This window comes from Ceratina calcarata, unplaced genomic scaffold (genome assembly GCF_001652005.2).
Source record: "Ceratina calcarata isolate Rehan_Ccalc_2016 unplaced genomic scaffold, ASM165200v1 scaffold92.2, whole genome shotgun sequence".
Taxonomy (NCBI): domain Eukaryota; kingdom Metazoa; phylum Arthropoda; class Insecta; order Hymenoptera; family Apidae; genus Ceratina; species Ceratina calcarata.
This window is the reverse complement of record NW_017180576.1, coordinates 800,376-820,583: the sequence shown is the minus strand read 5'-3', so window position 1 is coordinate 820,583 and position 20,208 is coordinate 800,376. Positions and strand designations below refer to the sequence as shown.

Below are 20,208 nucleotides of genomic sequence, written 5' to 3'. Positions count from 1 at the left end.
CAAAACGATGGAAGTCAGTTTCACACCTTTATCTTCTCGACGTTCTCTCGAATGTTTTCCGCGGAGTGTAGCAAATGTCCCAACGTGACGTCCCTGACGGTCCTCGCGTTCTTCAAATCTAAAATGGGCATCAGCTCGGACCAATGTTCCTCGGCGATCTCGTCGCCGCGTAGAAGCTGCAGCCACTCGATGGTGGCTCTCACCTCGCGCAGCTTCTTCCCGACGAACGTATTCATTTCCAAGTTATCGTTCGCCTCGGTCGAATCCTTCGACCGAACGCGTATCCTGCTCTCCCACGAGTCGAGCCAATCGTGAAGCCTGGGCAATCTCCTCCTGGCGACGGTCCACTCCTCCTCTTCCTGATTCTTCAATTCCTCCAAGAATTCCTCCTGGAATCGACAATTCGATTCCTCCACCTCCAACTGTGATTCGAGGATCTTCATTTTCTCGTCGTTGTCCACGAGCACGTCGTCGACGTTCGCGTCGATCTTTCGACAGTCGCTCCTGAGAACGTCCAGCTGTTGCTTCAGATACGTCCACCTCTCCTTCGTCGAGATGATCCAGTCCAACGCGAGGATCTCGGGCTTCGAGGACCACTTCGCCTCCCATCTCTCGATCTCGTCTCGCAACGCCACAGCTCTGTGACGAATATTCACTCTAGCGTCCTCCAATTCGCGGTCCACCACGCTCTTGTGACGCTCCAGCCGGTCCGCCAGATCCTGCCAGCCCGTGTGCGCTGCGCTCACGCCTGAACAAACGATTTTTACTAAGGACAATGATTTTCTCATACACCGAAGCGAGTAAATAACTCGACAACGAAATCACCTTCGAGCTTCTCGCTGGTCCAAGCAGCGAGCACTTTGGACAAGCCTGTAACAGCTTCCATCTCTTCGGCCATGCCGGCAGATTGTTTTTGGATGCGAGCGTGAGCCTCGTAAGCCAATCCGACTTCCTCGACGTTTCGAGGTCTGCGTTCGAGCTCCCTCGACGCCGAGGACAGGAACTCGACGACGGCGACCAACCTGGAGGAAGCCTCTGCCCGCAGATCTGAACACAAACGTTCCCAATAACGACGAGAAGCCGATTCCAGGTCGTTTCTGGTCGTAGCGGTGTCAACGCTGATGCACCAAATCTTCACTTCGTTTCCACGTAGTCTGCCAACCTGACGCGATCATCGATCACAGTTAGTTCATGCGATTGAAAACAGATTTTTGTCGGACAGAATTTGACAGCTCACCTCCTGGGCCCACTGCTTCGCATCTTTAAACGCCCTCGTCCATTCTTGCGGCGATTTCCCTTTCAACCTTTGCACGTAAAATAGAATAAATGGATTTAAGTGAATTTTTATGTGTCAAGTAAAATGTGTAAAGAAATAAAATTTAAATGGGTATCTGTATCACCCTTTAAAAACTGTAATACACGTTTCAGTTTCGATCTCCTATGCGCGATATTAAATTGCACTTTTATATTTTTTCAATATTTTTATAAACGAATAAACATGGAACCCGTAGTAGAACGATGAAACGTATGATATTAGCTAAGAAGAATTATAAAAAGTATCTCCTTTATCGTTCGAAAGAGTAGATCGTACCGTTCGGCAGCGTCGACTTTGGCCGGCGCGACCAGGTAAAGCCATTTGGAGCGAAGCGTCTCCAGAGCGGAGAGCGCGATTTCTGCCTGTTTATAGACACCGCCGAACAGGTAGCAGCTCCTTTGAATCAGGCCGCCGAAGCGAGCCTCGGCGGCGTCCCCGACGCCTCGGAAATTCATGGGGATCGAGAGCGAACGGCGGACCGACGAGTAGAGCTTCGCGCGGATCTCCTCGAGGGACGGTCGCCATTGCAACGAGCCGTCCCTAAACGTCAGCTCTACTTTAACCTCCGGCAACTTCTTCAACAGAGACGGCAACGCGCCCCTGAACAGCCGAGAAGCTTTTATGCAGATTACTTGTGAATATGAAAACTGGCCGACGCGAAAGTCGGCGAAACGGTTGGGAACTGGTTTCGCGATCATTCTCTGCGTCGTCAGGAAGAATGGGAAATGCTAATCTTTTAACCCGTTTCCATCGTAGATATAATAGAAGACACTAATACCATTTTTTATACAATAATGATGAGACTGCGGACTCTCATACCAAGTATAATATTCATGGTGTCGGTTTACAAAATGTGTTGTAGGTAAACACTCGTTTTATCATTTAAATATTTCAACAGGGCTTTTACCCTCGATGTTGAATTCATCGTACAACTGCATAGAATCCGCTGTCTCATAATAATAATTACCGTAATCCTGGTTATAATTTATAATACAGTATTTCCATTGTCATAGCAGAACGTATGAAATATATAGTATTTCTCAAATGCTAATTATACAAATTATGCGAATCAATATCGTGCTTCCGAGTATCTGAGAATTGCTTTTATTGTCAGATGATCATAGTTACCTGTACGCTACGCCCAGCGCTTTGAGAAGCTGTCTGTCCCAATGCAGCTTCCACGCTTTTGTGTTACCGTATTCAGCCTCGACGGTGTCGACGATCGTCCTCATGTTTGTCAACGCGTCTTTCCAAGCGTTCTGATTACCGATCAGATTGACGGTTTCGCCTTTCAGCAAATTGGACACCAATTCCCGTAAGGAATTGTGCTTTGTAGCTAATTCCGAGTTCTGTCGCGCAAACTTCCTCACCTACATCAATGCCAATAAAAAATAACGTACGTTCGTATGTCAGGCAAATCTATTGCCAAAACGCGATGTTGATGAAACATACTGTTTAAATAAATTGAACGTGTGATATTCATATTTGACTTATATATTGATGTATTAACTTTGTGATCGATGTATCGTATTTTAACTGTGTAAGATCATTGTTGAAACAGAAAATAGCCAATAAATTCGATCACTTATTCGATATATTCAATGATTCCAGTCATGCCATCAGGCATAAACCATGCTTGTATTTTCTCGCATCGCACGATCACTTATCATATAAATATGAACCATTGGCTTCATAACTATTAAAATGTAAAATGGTTTCTTAACCCGCGAAATAAATAAATAAATAAATAAAATGGATTACCAATTCTTTTAGTCTGGCGGTATAAGCATCTATGGCTTGGGGATCGGTCCAGACCACGCCGGATTGTTCCTGAACGGCTCGGGCCAGTTCGAGGGCAGTGGTCAGCATTAACGGTCTCTGAGACGGTACCATACGATCGCCAATCGTGTTGTGGAAGGTGGCTATCTGTTGCAGAGCCCTAGCGCGACCTGCGAGTGATTCTGCCCTTTCGACCAAGTCCCTCGCCTCTCGAGGAAGCTCGACGCCTTGGCTGGAGAGCGCCCTAGCTTCTCGAATCAGAGTCGTCAACTTCGGATCGTAGGTGACTCTCATCATGCTGGTCCCGGTCAGCTCCACAACAGCCGAGTCTGTGCCAAGCGTCAGTTCTTTCTTAGCGATGGCAGTCTCGGTCTCTTCTATCTGTACTCATTGCGAAATAAATCATTTTTATACTCATTCGATTAAGTGAACGTATGTACATGCGAATGCTAATATATATTGGATGAATTTTTTGGAAAGTACCCAAGTGTCGACGAAAGTTTGCCTCTTCCTTTCGACTTCCTTCGATGCCGCGATTACTCGCGACGAGATCTCCTCGTATCCAGGAAGATCGGAAAGTAACTCCTTCCCTAACTTATTCAGATTCTCCAATTTTAATTCGGCCGACCTGGCAGCTTGAACTTCTTGAAGGATCCTCGGAATGTCCAACAAATCTCCCGTATCCGGCCCAGCCAAGCAACTTTCTTTAATATTAAATAAATGATGGTACGAAAGTCGGAGTTCGTCGATAGACTACGGATTTGTATGGAAAATAGAACATTTATATCGTTAATTCACGATACGTGCATTCTCTACGTTTCCTGAACATTCGATTTTTATGGAGGTGCTTCAAATCCATCTACTGATTAATAAATAAGACTTTTGTTATGTTTTCTTTATGAATAAGAAGGAGTGGCGAGATGTGAAAGAGAGAAAGAAGGGACGTAAGAAGGGGAAAGAAGGCAAGCGGTTTTTGGGAGGGTTTTACGGTACGACGAATGGCATTGGAGGAGTGAAGAGAGTGAGCGCCCAATTAATGTACGGATGTGTAAAAAAAGAAGAGGGTAAAATGAGGTTCCTCAATTTGAGGGCATAGACTAAGGATAGCTTTCAAGTTTTTATTTTTATAAAAGAGTAGGTGTATTTTATTTTATTCCATGTGTAGATTAAGGACAGTCGTAGGTTGAGTTCGTCTTAGCTTCTTAAGCTGGTAGGTGCAATTAAAAAAGTTGGCATGTGTAGGCGTGCAGCACAAGTTTATTTTTATACTTTATGTCGTGTTTCTGTACTATTTACAAACGATAATCTTAGATTCTCTTATACCAGTAACGACGTCGTAGGTGGAAACGGAGGTCGGTGCAATTGTGACCCGTAAGGGATGAATAAAGGCATAACTAACTACTTATGAACTTTTCTCAATCAATTTGCCTCGAGAGCGATTACCTATAAGATCTCCGTAAGCCGCGAGCAAAGTCTCTCGTTCCCCGCGCAAACTTCGCTTCAAACCGTCCCTCTTCATCAATTCCGAATATCGTCGAAATTCGGCGAGAAGAGAATTAGGACTCGAAGCGTCGGCGATTCGAGATTTTAATTGCTGCGCGACTCGTTCTTCAGCTGGTACCAGAGCCTCCTCGACCCTTCTCTTCAGCCGATTCCAATCCTTCTCGCCGTCGTCGAACGCGACTAACACGTTTTATTAAGAAACAAATAATTGAATTTCTAATATAATTTACGAAGTATTAATTATTATTATATTAATCATTCGATCGATCATTGTATGAACCATTGCCATCGACATCGAAAATTGTATTGAACGTTACGGCAATTAATGTATTAATTTTAGAAATATAAAAGCGTGATAAGAACCTTTGACATCGTCGAAGGATCGCATCAAGGAATCTGTGCCGAGACCAGATCTTTCATTGATAGTCAGTAGTTTTGTTAATTGGCGATATTGCGCGCGTAGCTCGCCGATCTCCCTGAAGATCACAAAAATCGCGTCGAATCTCGTTCGAGAAGAGGAACGGGAAGACTTGGCGAGAATACCTGAGTCGTTTACCGATTTGCGAGCACCTCGCCGGCGTGTGACCGGCTCCTTTCCACGGATGGACCGAGTGATGAGGCCAGAACAGCGTCGTGAATCTTTCCGTCATGTTCGTCCACTTATCGCAGATGTTCGCTCCGTTCGTGATCGCTTCGATTTTTACCCGGTCGTCGGGACTTCGTATCTGCTTCGCACGTAATTTATCGAGAATGCAATTCAGTGCCCGGTTTCAGAGTATCCAATTTGTGTACGAGACGAGATTTAAAAAGAAAAATGTGTACTCTGGTGCTCGTATAATACTTTCTATGCCTGAGTTTGTTACCTCGTCGATCGCATTTTGTACGAGCGACACCACTTCGTTTCCAACGATATCCAAAAAAGACTTCATCCGTTCCTCGGAGTACACCTGATCTCCTAGCTTCCACAGATCGTCGACGTATCCCGACGCTGCTTCCACGGCATCTTCGACGGCGATTAAGCCGTCTCTGAGTAAGAGAAGAGAGCAGAGGAAACAGAAATAATTATCCTTGATACAAATTTTTGATCAATCCAAATGAATTTATAAGAAAACAGATTTTCTATTATCAAGGTCAATTACAGGGTCCTGCGAAATAAATGGAACTGAATTCTTCTTGAGATGAAAGTAACAACTTCATTCTTTTTATTGCTTTCGAGGAGGTGCCAATTCCTCAAAAATAGTCGCGCAAATAAACTCATGAATAATTGAAGGGTCGCATTTATTTTGCCACACCCTGTGACAGATCTCCATAAAAAACTGTCCACGATCGAATTACGGAATTTCCTGAATAAACGCGATATTTTCCGGCACCTCGCGGCAGCTGCGCTCTCTAATTCAGCCCTGATGCTCCTCAGGATTTTCAAAGCTTCCGCTAGGACCGTTCTCTCGTGCGATCTTTTGGCGTCCTCGCGCTTCTTCGTCCAGTGTTCCTCCTCCTCGAGAACGGAAGTCGCGGCTGACGAGCCAAGAAGATGCTCCTCGAGTTTCTTCAAGTACGAAGAATCGAGGCCGGACGATCGTAGCGTCGGCTCCCATACTTGCCGGAGAGCCTCTACCAACGTCGAACCCTTCCCACTTCCAGTCGTCGTGATTTGAACGAGATCGTGAAAATTCTTTTCCGTCACGGCTGCCTCCGTTAACTGGAAATTCGGTCAGACATCTTCAACCGTGAGCAAAGAAGTAAACGAACGAAGTCTCGTTTCAATTGAATCATTTTAATGTTGCATCGCTTCGATCGATCTTTTATCAATACTTTCTGAGGAACAATCGATTAAAGAATTTGTTATATCCCGACTTGAACTTCCAATGTTCCTTAAAGATTGACATAATACATTTTCAAATAAACAATTTTATTTTCGTTAAAACAGTAATACTTGTAGTAGTAATTCGAATTTATCGAGCAAAGAATGAGGCTTGGTTTACACCTTGAAGACACTTAATCATTCATTCCTCCACACGTTCACACAAACGGTACATTTCATAATTCATCGCCCGTCGACCATGCGTTCTTCTAAAACCTAGACTTATTTCAATTACACTGTATAGTATAAATTAAACGCAATATAAAAGAAACATAAAATTAAGATTATTAACAATTAACAGAAATTAGAACTATTTCCGATGAAACTTTTACCGGGGTGCGTAAAAGTTAAGAGTTAAGGGTTAAGACACGATTAAATCGCGCTTCGATAGCACTTCGAGTTAGGTCCCTCTGGCTCGTTCCTACCTTAAAGAAGACCAGAGTGTTTCTATCATCAGATAACTCGTTGCTCAATCTCAATCGCGCTTCCTCGTCGTCGACTTCAGCCGGTTGCGCGCAGAGAATTCTGCACGTTGCTCTGTCCAAGAAATTGGCCAACACCGTTTCTTCGTTGACGGACGACCCATAGTCGTTTTCGAGCGGCACGCCGAAAAAGTGTCCCGCGGTGGACACTATCAGAGATCTACGTTTGTCGATCACCACCATTTTTCATCGGGTGATACAACGTAGTATCAAGTCGAAAATAAGTAATCGTCAACGTTCCATTACGTACAAGTTTCCTACTGTGAACGGTGTGTAGCGGTCTCGGTCGCGTGGCGATCGTTTCAGTAGTCATGACGACTCCCGGTCAACACAAACTAGCTGACAGTGCCACGTGTTAACGAACAGGGACGTCGCAATAGTAACAGTAGATAGAACACGATTTCTGTTAGAAAAATCAATAGAAACTGTTCGAGGAGTGCTAAAATCGACAACTTTATTTCTTCGGTTTTTTATTCAATTATAGAAAATTTGCATGTAAGAAAATGTATCTATCGCGTATTAACTCCAGAATCTATAAAATTAATCTGAATCTAACGTTGTGAAGTTATACGAGTAAAAAATCTACAAATCGATTACATTTTTTCAAATACAATTCTGCATAAAAGTCCGCAGAATACTGATAACACCGTACAATATAAATTTTCTTTTCCAATGTCCAATACGTAAGTCTACAATAGAGTTCAAAACGAAATAAAAACACATCCGGAAGAAGAAATACTCCGTCAAGTAATAATAGTGGTTTAACATAAATAGTTACATATTATTTCATCCTCGAGCAATATCGTTAATGAAAAACTTAACAAGGTACATTTGAATCATGCTATATGTATAAGCCTTTTTCCCCTTCTGATGGGATCGCACGCGTCGACTTCAAATAAATGTGAAAAATTCCTGAATGGATTTGACTGTTGCGTATCCATTAAAATATGCGGTGACAATCTTCGAGCAGCGTATAGTTAGAACTAATTGCGCGTACGGAACAGTGCGGCTAGGCAGCGAAGAAAAATGAGTCATTAACAAAATATGTAAGAGAAGAAGGAAGACGGAACAAACTGCTCGTGATTCGACTCCTGAGTCGATCCATCGAATAACGTCGATAGTAATCGTGATCGTATTCTAGTAGCCGATTATTAAACTTATTTTTACGCAAATTAAAATACGTAGTAAAAACATTTATTTCGGGATACATTTTTCATCGTTCGAATGTTGTAGTGTGCAATCATTTTTAAACCTACGCGTTTTACTTTTGGTATTTCATAGTTTTGTACAACCGATTTCTTAAGAACGAATCTTACAAGTCTGTCTGCACGTGAGTGAAACTGAAGTGCACGAAGACCGTTGTCAGGATACACGCGCGCATAAAGTTGCTGGCATTGTTAACGTTATTACAGCCGAATATTTGCATAATCGGAGTAAGTATAGCCGCGGCATCCACGCCTCGAATAAGCAATCGGAGTACATTCCGACGAGCGTCGAGGCCGATTTTATGCGCTCGCGTGCATACGTATGAGTACCGACACTACCGACTGTCCATGCGTACTTCCGCCCGCGGCAAATGGCGTGTGGCATGCACGCGCGGTCATCCCAGAACAGAGGATGCCCTGGGACCTCCGACGATCACCAGTCTAGCGATCAATAAAATCGCACGATTCATCGACGCGAGAGGAGGTTCCATCGACGACGATCAATCTTCTCGAGAACAACAGCGGACTTTCGTAATTAAATAATTGCTTTCTAATTATCTCGTTTCTACGTTTCGCGTAATTATTTTTTACAAAGACTTGGCGTTTGGTAACACTTCTCACGTTGCGTAGGAGGCAGTCGGCTGAATTCCTTCATAGAAGAGAAGGCGAGAAAAGTTTTATTCACGAATCTCGAATCTGATTTTTCAATTATTCACAGATGTAGTTTAGTCGAGTACGAATGCTACTAAAATTAAAATAGCCTCTCGTCGTCCTGAGTGAACAATCGTCTACGCTGACGAACCGAGAGGACAAAAGAAGTGGCGTCCGATGGGAGATCAGTTCTGTTTTACAAGGAAGTCCCGTTTCCGCGTGTACGGTTCCCATTCCCGTGGTGCCGGAAGACCTCGCTTTTTATCTCGTTCTAAATTTGCCGGGCCATCAAAGGAGACCTTCGTTACGCGTTGCCAAGCTTAAAAAAGTTCTCCGTACCGTCGAATTACTGGCTAAACTCTAAATCCTCTGAACATTCTCATACCGTTTATTCTACGACAAAGTATATTGTCAAACGTCAACGCAATTATATATTCTCTAACTAGTTTTTAACTGACGATGGGTATCTATGTTCAACTATCTTTTATGAGAATGAGCTCACTCGTTAAATCCACTGGGCGTTGCTGAAGATTAATCATGATTCCTGTACGTAAACTCACTAACTTCATTACCCATTCGTTAGCATTTACAGTACGAACCTCTGGCACGTTCACACTCATACCAAATGCATTAAACAGTTTTTTAATATAAATTTAAATGAACTTTTTGCTGTTTATTTGTGCGCGACGTTATAATCGATGAGAGTCAATCGTTCCGTATGGAACGACGATAGAAACGAAACTTTTGCAAATACCTTCCATCGAAGAGACGCATAATAAAATGAAAGGACCGTAAGGAATCTGCGGTCGAACCAGACCAGGTTTGCCTCTGCAGTTCATTCGTTTTTGTACACGAGGATCGCGACGATTAAACGCTCCAAGGCCGCGTTTACTCGACGATTTTCCTCGTCGTTCGCAAGGAGCAAACCGTGCCGAGCAAATGCTATCGGCAACGCAGCGCAGCGACGATCCATGGATCGCTGGGAGTCGCGATGAGCGTTTGCGACCGTAAAACGGGCGCGTGTTTCAGTCGCGGTACGGACTCCGTTCCGTGCTATTCCATTCTTCGTTCTCCTCTTCCGCTCTTTCCAAATCGGAACTCGTTTCAGTGTCCATTTACTCCGGAAATTCGATCCGCCGTGAATCGAATCGAGGTGAGTCCTGGTGCACTTTACACCTTTCCTCTCTCGAACGCCGTACCGAGTACTCGTTACGTTTATTGTTAATTGTTTAAACTACTGCAAAAGCAACGTGAACAATTTTAAACACTGAAAACTAATATGAAGGAGTAGAAAAGATTCCAGTTTACGATTGACGCGTCGACGACTGATGTCAATTTAAGACGAGAGGTTCATTAATCAGTGAAGTTACACTGCGTACAATTATAATTAGAAGACTGATGCAGCGTCTCAACGCTCGGTGTGAAATATTCGTTAGATCGTTTCATTCGGAGCATTCCGAGGAATTATAGTTAATTACATTACGTATAACGACGTTATCGCGTCCGCCTGTTTTTCCTTGCCACGCCGTAAGAGTAATTTCTCAATCGTCTATTCTTGCGTGTTCGCTCACGCAACGCAAGGTTTACGATGTTTTCGTACGGAACGGTGGGATCATTGAACGTGCCTCCGCCAGTACTACGCACCGCGCGCGTACACGCCAAGACCAGAAGCTGTCTTAAAATCGTTTCCAAACAAAACGCTATGTAGGTCTGGCGTTCACGCGTATAAATGCAAGCGTTGTGTCGACCGTATCTAGCACGCGCGAAAGTGGAGCGCAGTGTATCTGAAAGTATTGTGGCAGCTCGCCGACACGTAAGTCACTTCGATGGGCGTAATGATGCTAGCGCCGAGATAATCCCCGTAATTCTCCAGATCAACGTTCACGAGTGTCACAATTTTTCAGCTCTAAAAGCATCGTTTGCACACGCCTTATAAATTCGAGCAAAGAGGATTCAGGATCCGTTAACAATTAACGTATTTCTATGTACGTTTAACTAAATGCACGTACAAAAGAACGTATAAGTTGAGATTGTATGAGCCGTAAGATCTCTGCCAAAAGTTTAAGACCAATACATTTTTAGGGAGAAATCCTAAAACCATGACAATGTCCTGAACAGTATAATAAGTTATACACTTCTAAGGTGTTCGTAAATGCGTAATGCATTTTACGATTGCTTCCTCGAGGTGTGTACGGCCCGTTCTCTTCCATCTCGTTGCGCGCTTCCTCGAGTTTTTACAGCGAATCTTATTCGATGTTAATCTTCCCGTAAACAATTTATGAGCAGAATCGTAGAGGGATCCTCTGTTCAGTTTATTTCATCCAGCCAGGCCAGAGTGTGTACTTCGGAAACAAACTTCTATTTTATGGGTCAACATTGTTCTATTAATAAATTTCTTTACGTTTCGTGTATTCGTTATCGGACGAAAGCCGTCGGTCTCGGGTCATTTACCAACGTTACCTAATTATCTGTAATAAGTAACAGTCGACTTACACGTTCCATCGCACTTCTCGTCCTTAACAAATAGATTCCCGATTTTTATTTAATATAAAATGTTCGTGATGTCGGTTAAAAATTTTAGCTAGAGTTTTCTTTCATCATTTAAATAGTTTAATATCCTACGTGCATTTATACGTCGCGTCTATTCTTTATAATTACATTTATGTATAATCTCGTCGAATCGACGATCTACTGTAATAAACTTCTAATTGTAGGAAGTTACGATTTCAAGGGAAAGCCATTATTCCTAGACTTATAATTTCTAAACAAAATAAAATATTTATTGTACGAGTTTAAAAACTGTGTTTTAAACGTCTTTCATTATTTTATCACTTTTGCAACGTGCTGTCTGCTTTTAATATTTTCTATATTTTTACACGATCTGTGCAGCCTTCATATTTTTTGTATATTCAGTTCTCTCGTAAATGCATCAAATCGACGATCTACTACAATAAACTACTCGTTATAGAAAGTTTACGATTCGAACAGAAAACAATTATTACTGGACTGCGAATTTCTATGCGAAATAAAATATTTGTGATACCAGTTTAAAATATGTGTTTTAAACATCAGTTTGTTTTATCGTTTCTGAAACATGTAATCTACTTTCGACACTTTTTATATTTTTAGACGATATAGAAAGCGTTTATATTTTCTCTCTCTGATAAATACATTCATAAATTCAGTCCTCTGATAAATGCATCAAATCTGCAGATCTAGTTGTTACTTTCCAATCATCAAAATTTTCGTTGAACGAGAAGCTTTTAGCCCTCGTTTCCTCGGTTAACGATCTGGAAATTTGACGGAAACGTGGGAAACTAGGGAAATCGCCTGCTTTCTATCCTTTCCAACCGTGTACCTTCCATCGGACGAGGAAGCAGTCGCTAAAATTCACAGTCGTTAACACTTGAACCCGTCGCTGTCATCGTCTGGCTCGATTACAACGTTGGACGCCTCGACGAGACACGTTAACGATCTATAGGTCTTAGGACGTGTCGCGAAAGTACGAGCTGAGAATATGACGACATTGTAATGAATGGTCGAAACGTACTAAACAGTGAAATTGTTTATTTATCACAATGAAGAGTATAAAAGATCTTTCACATTATTCGGTTATATCTATTATACGTGATCATGAATGAAATTCTAGTTTACAGTCTATATCTACTATTTACTTGATCGATTGATCTATGTATTGAAAAAGTCTTTGGATTCGTGAGACGACAAATTCTAATGTAATAAAAGTTGCAAGTTTAAAGAACGTTCATTTATCATCAGAATTATTACAGAAAAATTGTTCTTATTTTCGTTTGAAGTAGAATTTAATTGAAAACGTTAATGATTCATGTGTACTGTACGATTAATTACATGACTATCAACTGTACGTATTCTTGATGGGCAACGAGGACAGTCCAGAGACTTTTCAGTAAAATATTTACATCGCAAGAGTCCTCAGACTTCCGAATAGGATATTTACATCAGTAATGTACTGATAGCATAATTAACGGGTCACCGTTAGTCAAAAGGAATAGGTGTCGTTGTACGTACCCGAGATAACGTTGTTACGTTTGTGCCGCATTATTAATCTTAATCAGTCGCACTGCAGAAAGCGAGATAAAAAGTGTCGTTTGCTCTTATCAGATGCCAACGTTTCTACATATGTGATCTGCTGTGAAATCTTTTTGGTTATTCAATCGTGTCTTAACAATTCCCACATAGCACGCCACGATGACACGTCGAAGGTAACGCACGATCAGTTAACGATTCCTAATGAATTGTTCAACTATTATTTGTTAAATCAGTGTTTGCTTTTAAGTGGACCTCAAGTTCCTAAATAAAAGCGTCAACGAACACTGGCATCGACGAATAATTCAGATTTTTAATACCCAATGTTGATCGTCGTCCGATGCGAAAATTATCGGCGACAGCCATAAGAAAAAATGTCTAGTTTCGTAGTATTTCTTCGATGTATTGTTCCATCGTCGTCTCAATTCCGATTCGGACTCGTTTTACGAGTTTCAAAGAGATCAGACAAGTGGACGCCTGTGCGATAATTCGAACGTGGTAAAATTGTGTCAATAAGGCTGACCGACGTTAACAGGCGTTTATTTAACGAGCAACATCTACCATCGAGTTCGCGGTTGTGCATCGTCGAGGAAGACGCGTGCTCGATGCTGAAAGAAACGTGGAATCATGTCGCGCAATTAGCAATGAATCACGCGTCGTGTATCTGAAAGATCGTATGTAGGAGCAGGAACAGTTGCGTCGGAAGATGAGTTAAGGTCGTCTGGAATTCATTGTTTTTCTTGCGACTCGAACGCTAGATGGAACGTGAAGAATTAGGAAAATAAATATTACGGTTTCTTGCAATTTAAAAGTCTCTGGACTCTGTCATATTTTCTGGCACACGATTCTTAAGCCGTTTGCATCAAACCTGGCCACAAATACTATAAGCAAAATTAACGTTTCATGTAATAATTGTAATTACGTTTAATAGCATGTTCGATCGATAGAATAATCTCTGACATTCTGCTAATGTCATGTCAAAGATTAGAAAATGCGTTGAGGCTTTTTCTTTCTTCGTCAATCTCTCTCACTAATGAATTTTTCAACGAAGGAATTCCTATTTAGGAATTTAAAAACGTCTTTCTTTACGAGTCATTTCACACGTAAATGTTGACTGAACAAAAATGTTTCCTGGAAACGAAGTGCAGATTTTATGTATCGCAGTGATTTTCAATTATCTATAACGTACTATATAAATCTGTGTGACGAATGATTTTCGATGATTTATTTTACAGACGTCGAAGGAATAAACGAGCAGAATCGTACGGAACAAACGAATCGAAAATGAACGAGCAATCATCGGCGGGCAAAGGACCACCGAGTGTAATCATGTTGGTTTTCTCGGCGATCACCCACCTTCTACTATTGGCACCAGTAATATACATCCTGGTTCTCGCGTTTCAAAACTACAGCTTCTTCTCCTGGCATCCGATTTGCATGAGCGTCGGAGTAAGTAGCCAACTTGGCCAGCGTGGTCGGTTACGTAAGAACAAATAAAACCACGTGGAACAGGAATTTGGGTCGTTGACTCCTACATCGCATTAGGACGGTGGATATGTAATGTCACAACGGACGTAGTATCAGTTATTGTTACTATAGCTTGCTATTATTGCAAGTTGTACAATCGAGTTATTTAATTTTGCACTCGATTCATGATAATAGATAATAAAAAATAACATGGTAGATGACTGGGAAATTTGAAAGACAGTTTTCACCGTTTCGTATGCAGGAACCTAATACAAAAACTTAGTTGCACAGAAATTAAACGATGGATGAAGCAACGAGTGTTAGTTTGTTCGAGGTGTACCGGTGAAACTCTCCGACGAGCGTCCTCCAGCATTTCATAATGCTCGGATGCAACAGCTACGTCTTTCTCTCTTTTATTCAATTACGCGTATTTCGAATTAAAAATTGTTTTCACTCGGGCTCTGAAATTTAAACGTACGATCATCAGTGGAAAAACTTCGGTATCGAAATTCAGGTATGATTCACGAGCTATTAAAAGCGTGATCAATTTGCTGGTGGTCATCGTTTAAGCTTGAAAAAAGACTTGATGACATAACAGCGATCAATTTTAATTAACACGTTTGACGCGTGTGCAAAGAGAAATTAAACGTATACATATAATGTATAATGAAACAAATACAATGAATTTTGATGAAAGTAGGTTGGTCACGTCGTAGAATAGATCCAGCGATGTGCATAGGATCGTTACATTATTGAAAGGTGTCTCGAACGTAAAGGACGTAAAATGCTGACCGTGATTCACGAGACCTTCGTTTAAGCGTCTTAGGTCATCTTCGTACTTGGAAGAACGCTGAGTTCTACTTATCCAGAAATACGATGTTAGTCGATGAATCAAATATAGTTCAAAGTAGCTGGTAATAAAAATTATAATAAAATGAAGATGGAAACTGTGGAAACAATGTTCGGAATGAAGTGAATTCTCTCGTTAACGAACTATAGGCGTGCATACTGGCGCGTCTTCCGAAATAAACAGAGAAGACGCCGACCTACATCTCCGAATTAGTTGCACCACTCCTCGAGTAAACTACCACCGCCGCTGTCAATTATCCTATCTATCTATCAATTGAATACGAAACTCGGCGCGCCCATTGTTATACAGGATCGTTCAAGAAGTTCTAGGCAACCTTCTCGTGCGACACGAGTAATCCTAACAATTTGCTCTGACGTGGAACGTTGGATTTCATTAACCTCCGAATAAATTAGTTTCGAATATTTCTAAAATCCTGTGCTTCTCATTTGAATAGCGTCGGGTTAAAATTCGTCTACGTTCGTTTCAAAGAAAGAAATTCTGTTAGGAATTCTTGATTAGTAATCTCTGAAATGGACATGAACATTCGTTTCCTGCTCCAAGTACTGCGAATTGCATTTTACCTCGTATACTTTATTTACACATTGCTGCGCACTGTCTCTTTAAATTATTGAAATTTCCCACGAATAAAAATCCACAGTCGTGACAGACTCATAAGCTAAATAATGACTCTTCGCCAGGTTGGACTCTTGGTAACGGAGGCGATATTCATAGTTTCCGGGGAGGCTTACGCCGGCTGGAAAATAACCAGGACGAATAGGACGACGATGCATTGGATCCTCCACGCGGTCGGCCTTTCGCTGATGCTGGTCGGCTTCATTATCATCGTAGTAAATAAAGTGAACTACAACAAACAGCATTTCGCCTCGCCCCACTCGATCCTCGGCCTGGTCAGCATAATCCTCGCGCTTCTCACGGCTGCGTTTGGCATCGTGACGAACAATTCCCGGTGGCTGTACCCGCGTTTCAGGCCGGTAATGTTGAAGATCGTGCACGCATTCGGTGGCATAACGGTGATGATACTTCTGCTGGCGACCCTGCTCACGGGTACTTACACGAGATGGTGGCCCGGCGGTTACACCGGAAGGAGTTTGACGTTCACCTCCTTGTTCATCGCCGTTGTATTTTTACTGTTGAAACCGATCTTGGGCGCGGTCTCTAGGAGCAGGGTCGTCTTCGGCCCGCCACCTGCCACAACGTAATTTCGCGTGAGGACTTCTCAGGGAATCTACCTATTTTTTATGTATGTACGTACACTGAAGAGTAAAACTAATACCCTTCAGAACTGAGTAATTCTTTTAGAATCGAACGAAACGATCCGAGTTTCTTTGGGCAGTTAATTTACTACATGTCTAAAGAGAATTTTGAAGAGATTAAAATCTGCAGAAGTTATTCAGTTTTGCTCTTTACTACACGTTAAATGTTTCAATTTCTGTTCACGTCACAATTTCTACTAATTGCCTTTTTTTCCCGTAATTTAACGTGCAGTCTGAAACCAGTGAGTGAAAATCGTGGCATGAAATTGGAATACTTACTATGTATATTGTCAAAAATTTGCGACACCGGTATTTTAAATCCAACTGCCTCGGGCAAGCAGCTTTAAGCCAGAATTTAAAGAGATACATTCGAAGGAATGACACATTCTATTCTAAACTCGTTCGATAGATATATTTTATGAAAGTACGGTCAATGCAACGGGTCGTTATTTATCAGACTGCTTCCGACACGTAATTCGATAAAATCTAGTGCTTGTCACGTAATTCGATAAAATCTATCGGATCAAATCTAATGTCACACGCATTTGTCCGACTCTTAATCGATACTTCGGAGATAACAGCGTAAGAGACTCGCTTTAAATCGAATTCAGACATTCCGTCCCTCGATGATCGTAGAATTTTTACCTATAAACAGCGAACTTTTTCATACCGATTTTAAGTCTACCGTAGCATTCTCAAAGTATCTTACATATTTTTGAAACAAACATCTATACGTATCAGATGTTTTATTAAAAAGGAACAGACTTCGTCTTACCACGTGTACGTTCGTTTTACCACAGCGTGTTCATTGGCAAGGCTAACGAGATAAAAAAGAAACGAGATATATTTGTACGTAAGAGCACATGAAAAGCGCTTTTAATATCTATTTTTGTAATGAATAAGTAGCACGTATCTATAAGTAAAAGTTTACCAAAAAAGAAATGTAGAACCTAACGTTAACTTAATCATTCGTTTTGGGCGTTTAACAAGTAGACTGCAGGTTTTTATTTTTATGCAATTGTAAGAGAATGCATTTGTTGTAAATTGACTGTGAAAATGTGTGAAGTAATTCATTTAAATCTCATATTACAAAGTCACGGAAATAAGACACTCATACATTTCACAAGAAATATTATATATAAAAATGAGATTTCGAATAAAAATCCGCAGTCTATCGATAAGAAATGTATGAGGCGATTAAATAAAAGGGCAGCAAAGTTATCGTCAACCATATAATATATCAACACTTTATTAATTACACACGCATCATATACATATACATAGAATTTACATAATGTATATATTTTTCGCGAATGTATATTAAATACAGTTTCTTATTCTCGCCAGAGTTCGCTTCTCAATTTCTCTCAACTCTCTCTCCCCCCCTCTCTCTCTCTCTCTCTCTCTCTCTCTCTTCGACTTCTCCTCGTAACAGTCAACGTAGTTAGGATAAACATCTCGAATCAAACTTCCTTTGCATCACTTTAACGTTTTACAAACAACAATCACGAATATTTATTCTCACTCGGGTATTTCGCGTATCGATTTCACTTTTCTTTCTTTGCCTACTTCTTGTTTCTGCTAGCAAAATCGTGCTCGCTCTGTTTCGCTTCGTGTATTTGATTATATACTCATCTATACACTTCGAAGTGTCTCTCGCGTTAATTAAGAATTAAATTTTACTTGAAAATAAAAGAAATCTAAAATCATAGAACGTAAGAATTTCTGTACCGATTAAAAATAGAGTGCAAATTACATGGGAAATTATTTCTGATACTCAAGATTACTGACAATACAGCAGACAATTGATAATTTGACATCGTAAAAAATCTGAAGTTTCTTCGATAATTCGAATTCTACGGACAGATCTTGGGAATTGAGACACGACAATTCTCGACGAGACGTTCGATTCTGGTCTTTCTCATTTTACAAAAATCGTATCAACACGAATAAACACTATTAATCCTATCGTTTCCACGAAATATAGTTACTCTATCCTCGCTTTCGAACGCTTTCCTCTTTCACGGTTGGCTGTAGGACGCGTTACTTTGTACTGTTCGCTCTACTGGTTGCTCTTGGTGACGTAAAACACGTAACACTGCTCGCAATTATAAATCAATTTCATATCAAATTCCTTAAATGGGATATTCTTCAGAGAGCAAGGAGTCTGTGTAAAAAGTAAAAATTAAAAAAGTCGAACATAAAGTAAAAGTGTTCGACATTCATTTTGTAAGAAATCGGTAAAGAAATAAATGAACACGTACGTGCATAAATCCATAAATTGTGTGTCCGATTGTAAATAAATAAATTAATGTATGAACGAACGTATAAATTAATAAATGGATGAATTATGATGCAAATATTTTTACCAAGAAATGTTCTGTCAGAGAAAACCAAAGGGTCGTACGAGAATCATTTATTTTTTTATTACCCCATCGCGCTGTTAGGCTGTTACCGGAAATTCTACGTCACCTAATCTTAACCCTAGCTAGGACAGTCGACCACGCGGTCTGGCCGCCGGTTCGAACCGGCGCTATTATTAATTATCTAACATTATTATTAATTATCTTTATTTGCAATAACCGGAAGTTAATATTGTTGTTCTAACTTCTCTTTTTGAATGCCTGGTTTCGTTTAAATCTGCAATGTGGACTCGCCTATCTATTCTAAGGACATCAAGATCTTTTTCCTTTGGCGACGTGTTCGTCGGCGTTTTCATTTCTTTTTGTGATTACATTTCTCAACCGGTAACTTCCATCGTTCTTCGGGATTGCCTTGACAAACTTAATCTGTTGATTATGTCAGGGATATGGCTAGTTGAAATGTTTCCTCTTCTAACTCGAATATCATCTAATCTCTCCTTTTTATCGTTAAACGAAACACACACGAAACATTTGTCTACGACCTATAATCTACAGTCTACGAAAAGCAATCGCCTAAGGGTAAGTTATAAGGGTCTACTAGGTAAAGTAGTCGAACGATTGTGTACTCGTTTCGTTTGATTCTGGCATTTTGTACGTGTTCACGTAATCCTAAATAAAAAAACCGATAAAGAGGATCGATCGGTAAGACGCAGTGTTCTTCGGGATTAGATACAGTTTCATCGTCCTTCGATACAAGGCTTGTACGTCCCGATCGGAAGCTAATCCTGGGATTCGAATTTAAATATATAAGTATACTTATCATATTTTCCTCTTTCTTTGTTCAAAGCTCTGAGCATTAACAACGACTAGAATCTAAATTAATTAGGTCACCGAGGATCCATCCTGCACGGCCTTACGCGAATTAGTTAGAATCCTCATCCACTTATTTGCCCCTCGTTTTTAGAATAAAAAAATCGTAATTGAATGAACGATTGTCTGTTTAACAAAAGTCTAAGAGACATCAGGCTGTATCTAATCTGTGCTCGTAGAACGCGTTGTCGTTCGTTCGCGGAGAAATGCTAAAGCTTTGAATATTTCACGATGTAATTAAAAATACTTTAGAAGCGATGTTCGAAAGGGGAATGCGGAGGGGACAAAGAGTGAAGTTAGGCCCTGGTTCCTCTAGCCTAGGAAATAAAAATACACTTGCACACGCTTCCCTCTCTCGTTCACTCGCGCGAGAAAATATTCCCGCAACACGCGCACGGTTAATGCACACGCATCGTAATTTCGTATTTCTGCTCTGGAATTCTCAACGTGTCAGATAACAATTTTTCTTTTATACTTATATATATATTCATATATATAATATATTTATCTACCACGACTGGAT

At 40.9% G+C, this 20,208-nt stretch overlaps 2 protein-coding genes across 5 annotated transcripts in view; one reads left to right on the top strand and one right to left on the bottom strand.

Annotated features, from left to right (window-relative positions):
• The window catches only part of btv (dynein cytoplasmic heavy chain beethoven), a 28,015-nt gene extending 19,585 nt beyond the window's left edge, over positions 1-8,430 (bottom strand). Inside the window, exons 1-13 of one of the 2 annotated variants that reach the window (XM_026819049.1) lie at positions 6,884-8,430; positions 5,968-6,296; positions 5,461-5,623; positions 5,141-5,325; positions 4,961-5,073; positions 4,538-4,777; positions 3,578-3,798; positions 3,077-3,475; positions 2,444-2,685; positions 1,592-1,915; positions 1,238-1,304; positions 826-1,162; positions 27-748 (exon numbers count right to left, since the gene is read on the bottom strand). In XM_026819049.1, the coding sequence (XP_026674850.1) occupies positions 27-748; positions 826-1,162; positions 1,238-1,304; positions 1,592-1,915; positions 2,444-2,685; positions 3,077-3,475; positions 3,578-3,798; positions 4,538-4,777; positions 4,961-5,073; positions 5,141-5,325; positions 5,461-5,623; positions 5,968-6,296; positions 6,884-7,123 (3,582 nt within the window). In that variant the 5' untranslated portion in view covers positions 7,124-8,430. The remainder of the gene's footprint in view (positions 1-26; positions 749-825; positions 1,163-1,237; positions 1,305-1,591; positions 1,916-2,443; positions 2,686-3,076; positions 3,476-3,577; positions 3,799-4,537; positions 4,778-4,960; positions 5,074-5,140; positions 5,326-5,460; positions 5,624-5,967; positions 6,297-6,883) is intronic. The other variant, XM_018035609.2, reaches the window with a different exon arrangement.
• A 151-nt stretch (positions 8,431-8,581) lies between these two features.
• Positions 8,582-17,800, top strand: LOC108631628 (cytochrome b561 domain-containing protein 2). Of its 3 annotated transcripts, none has more exons than XM_018035693.2 (3): positions 8,582-8,676; positions 14,097-14,310; positions 15,877-17,800. In XM_018035693.2, the coding sequence occupies exons 2-3, from the start codon at positions 14,146-14,148 to the stop codon at positions 16,396-16,398; spliced, it is 687 nt and encodes a 228-aa protein (XP_017891182.1). In that variant the 5' UTR covers positions 8,582-8,676; positions 14,097-14,145; the 3' UTR covers positions 16,399-17,800. The 3 variants fall into 3 exon arrangements, with proteins under 3 accessions (XP_017891182.1, XP_017891181.1, XP_017891180.1); XM_018035692.2 differs by lacking the exon at positions 8,582-8,676 and adding an exon at positions 9,800-9,949; XM_018035691.2 differs by lacking the exon at positions 8,582-8,676 and adding an exon at positions 12,842-13,037.
• The last annotated feature ends 2,408 nt before the right edge of the window (positions 17,801-20,208 follow it).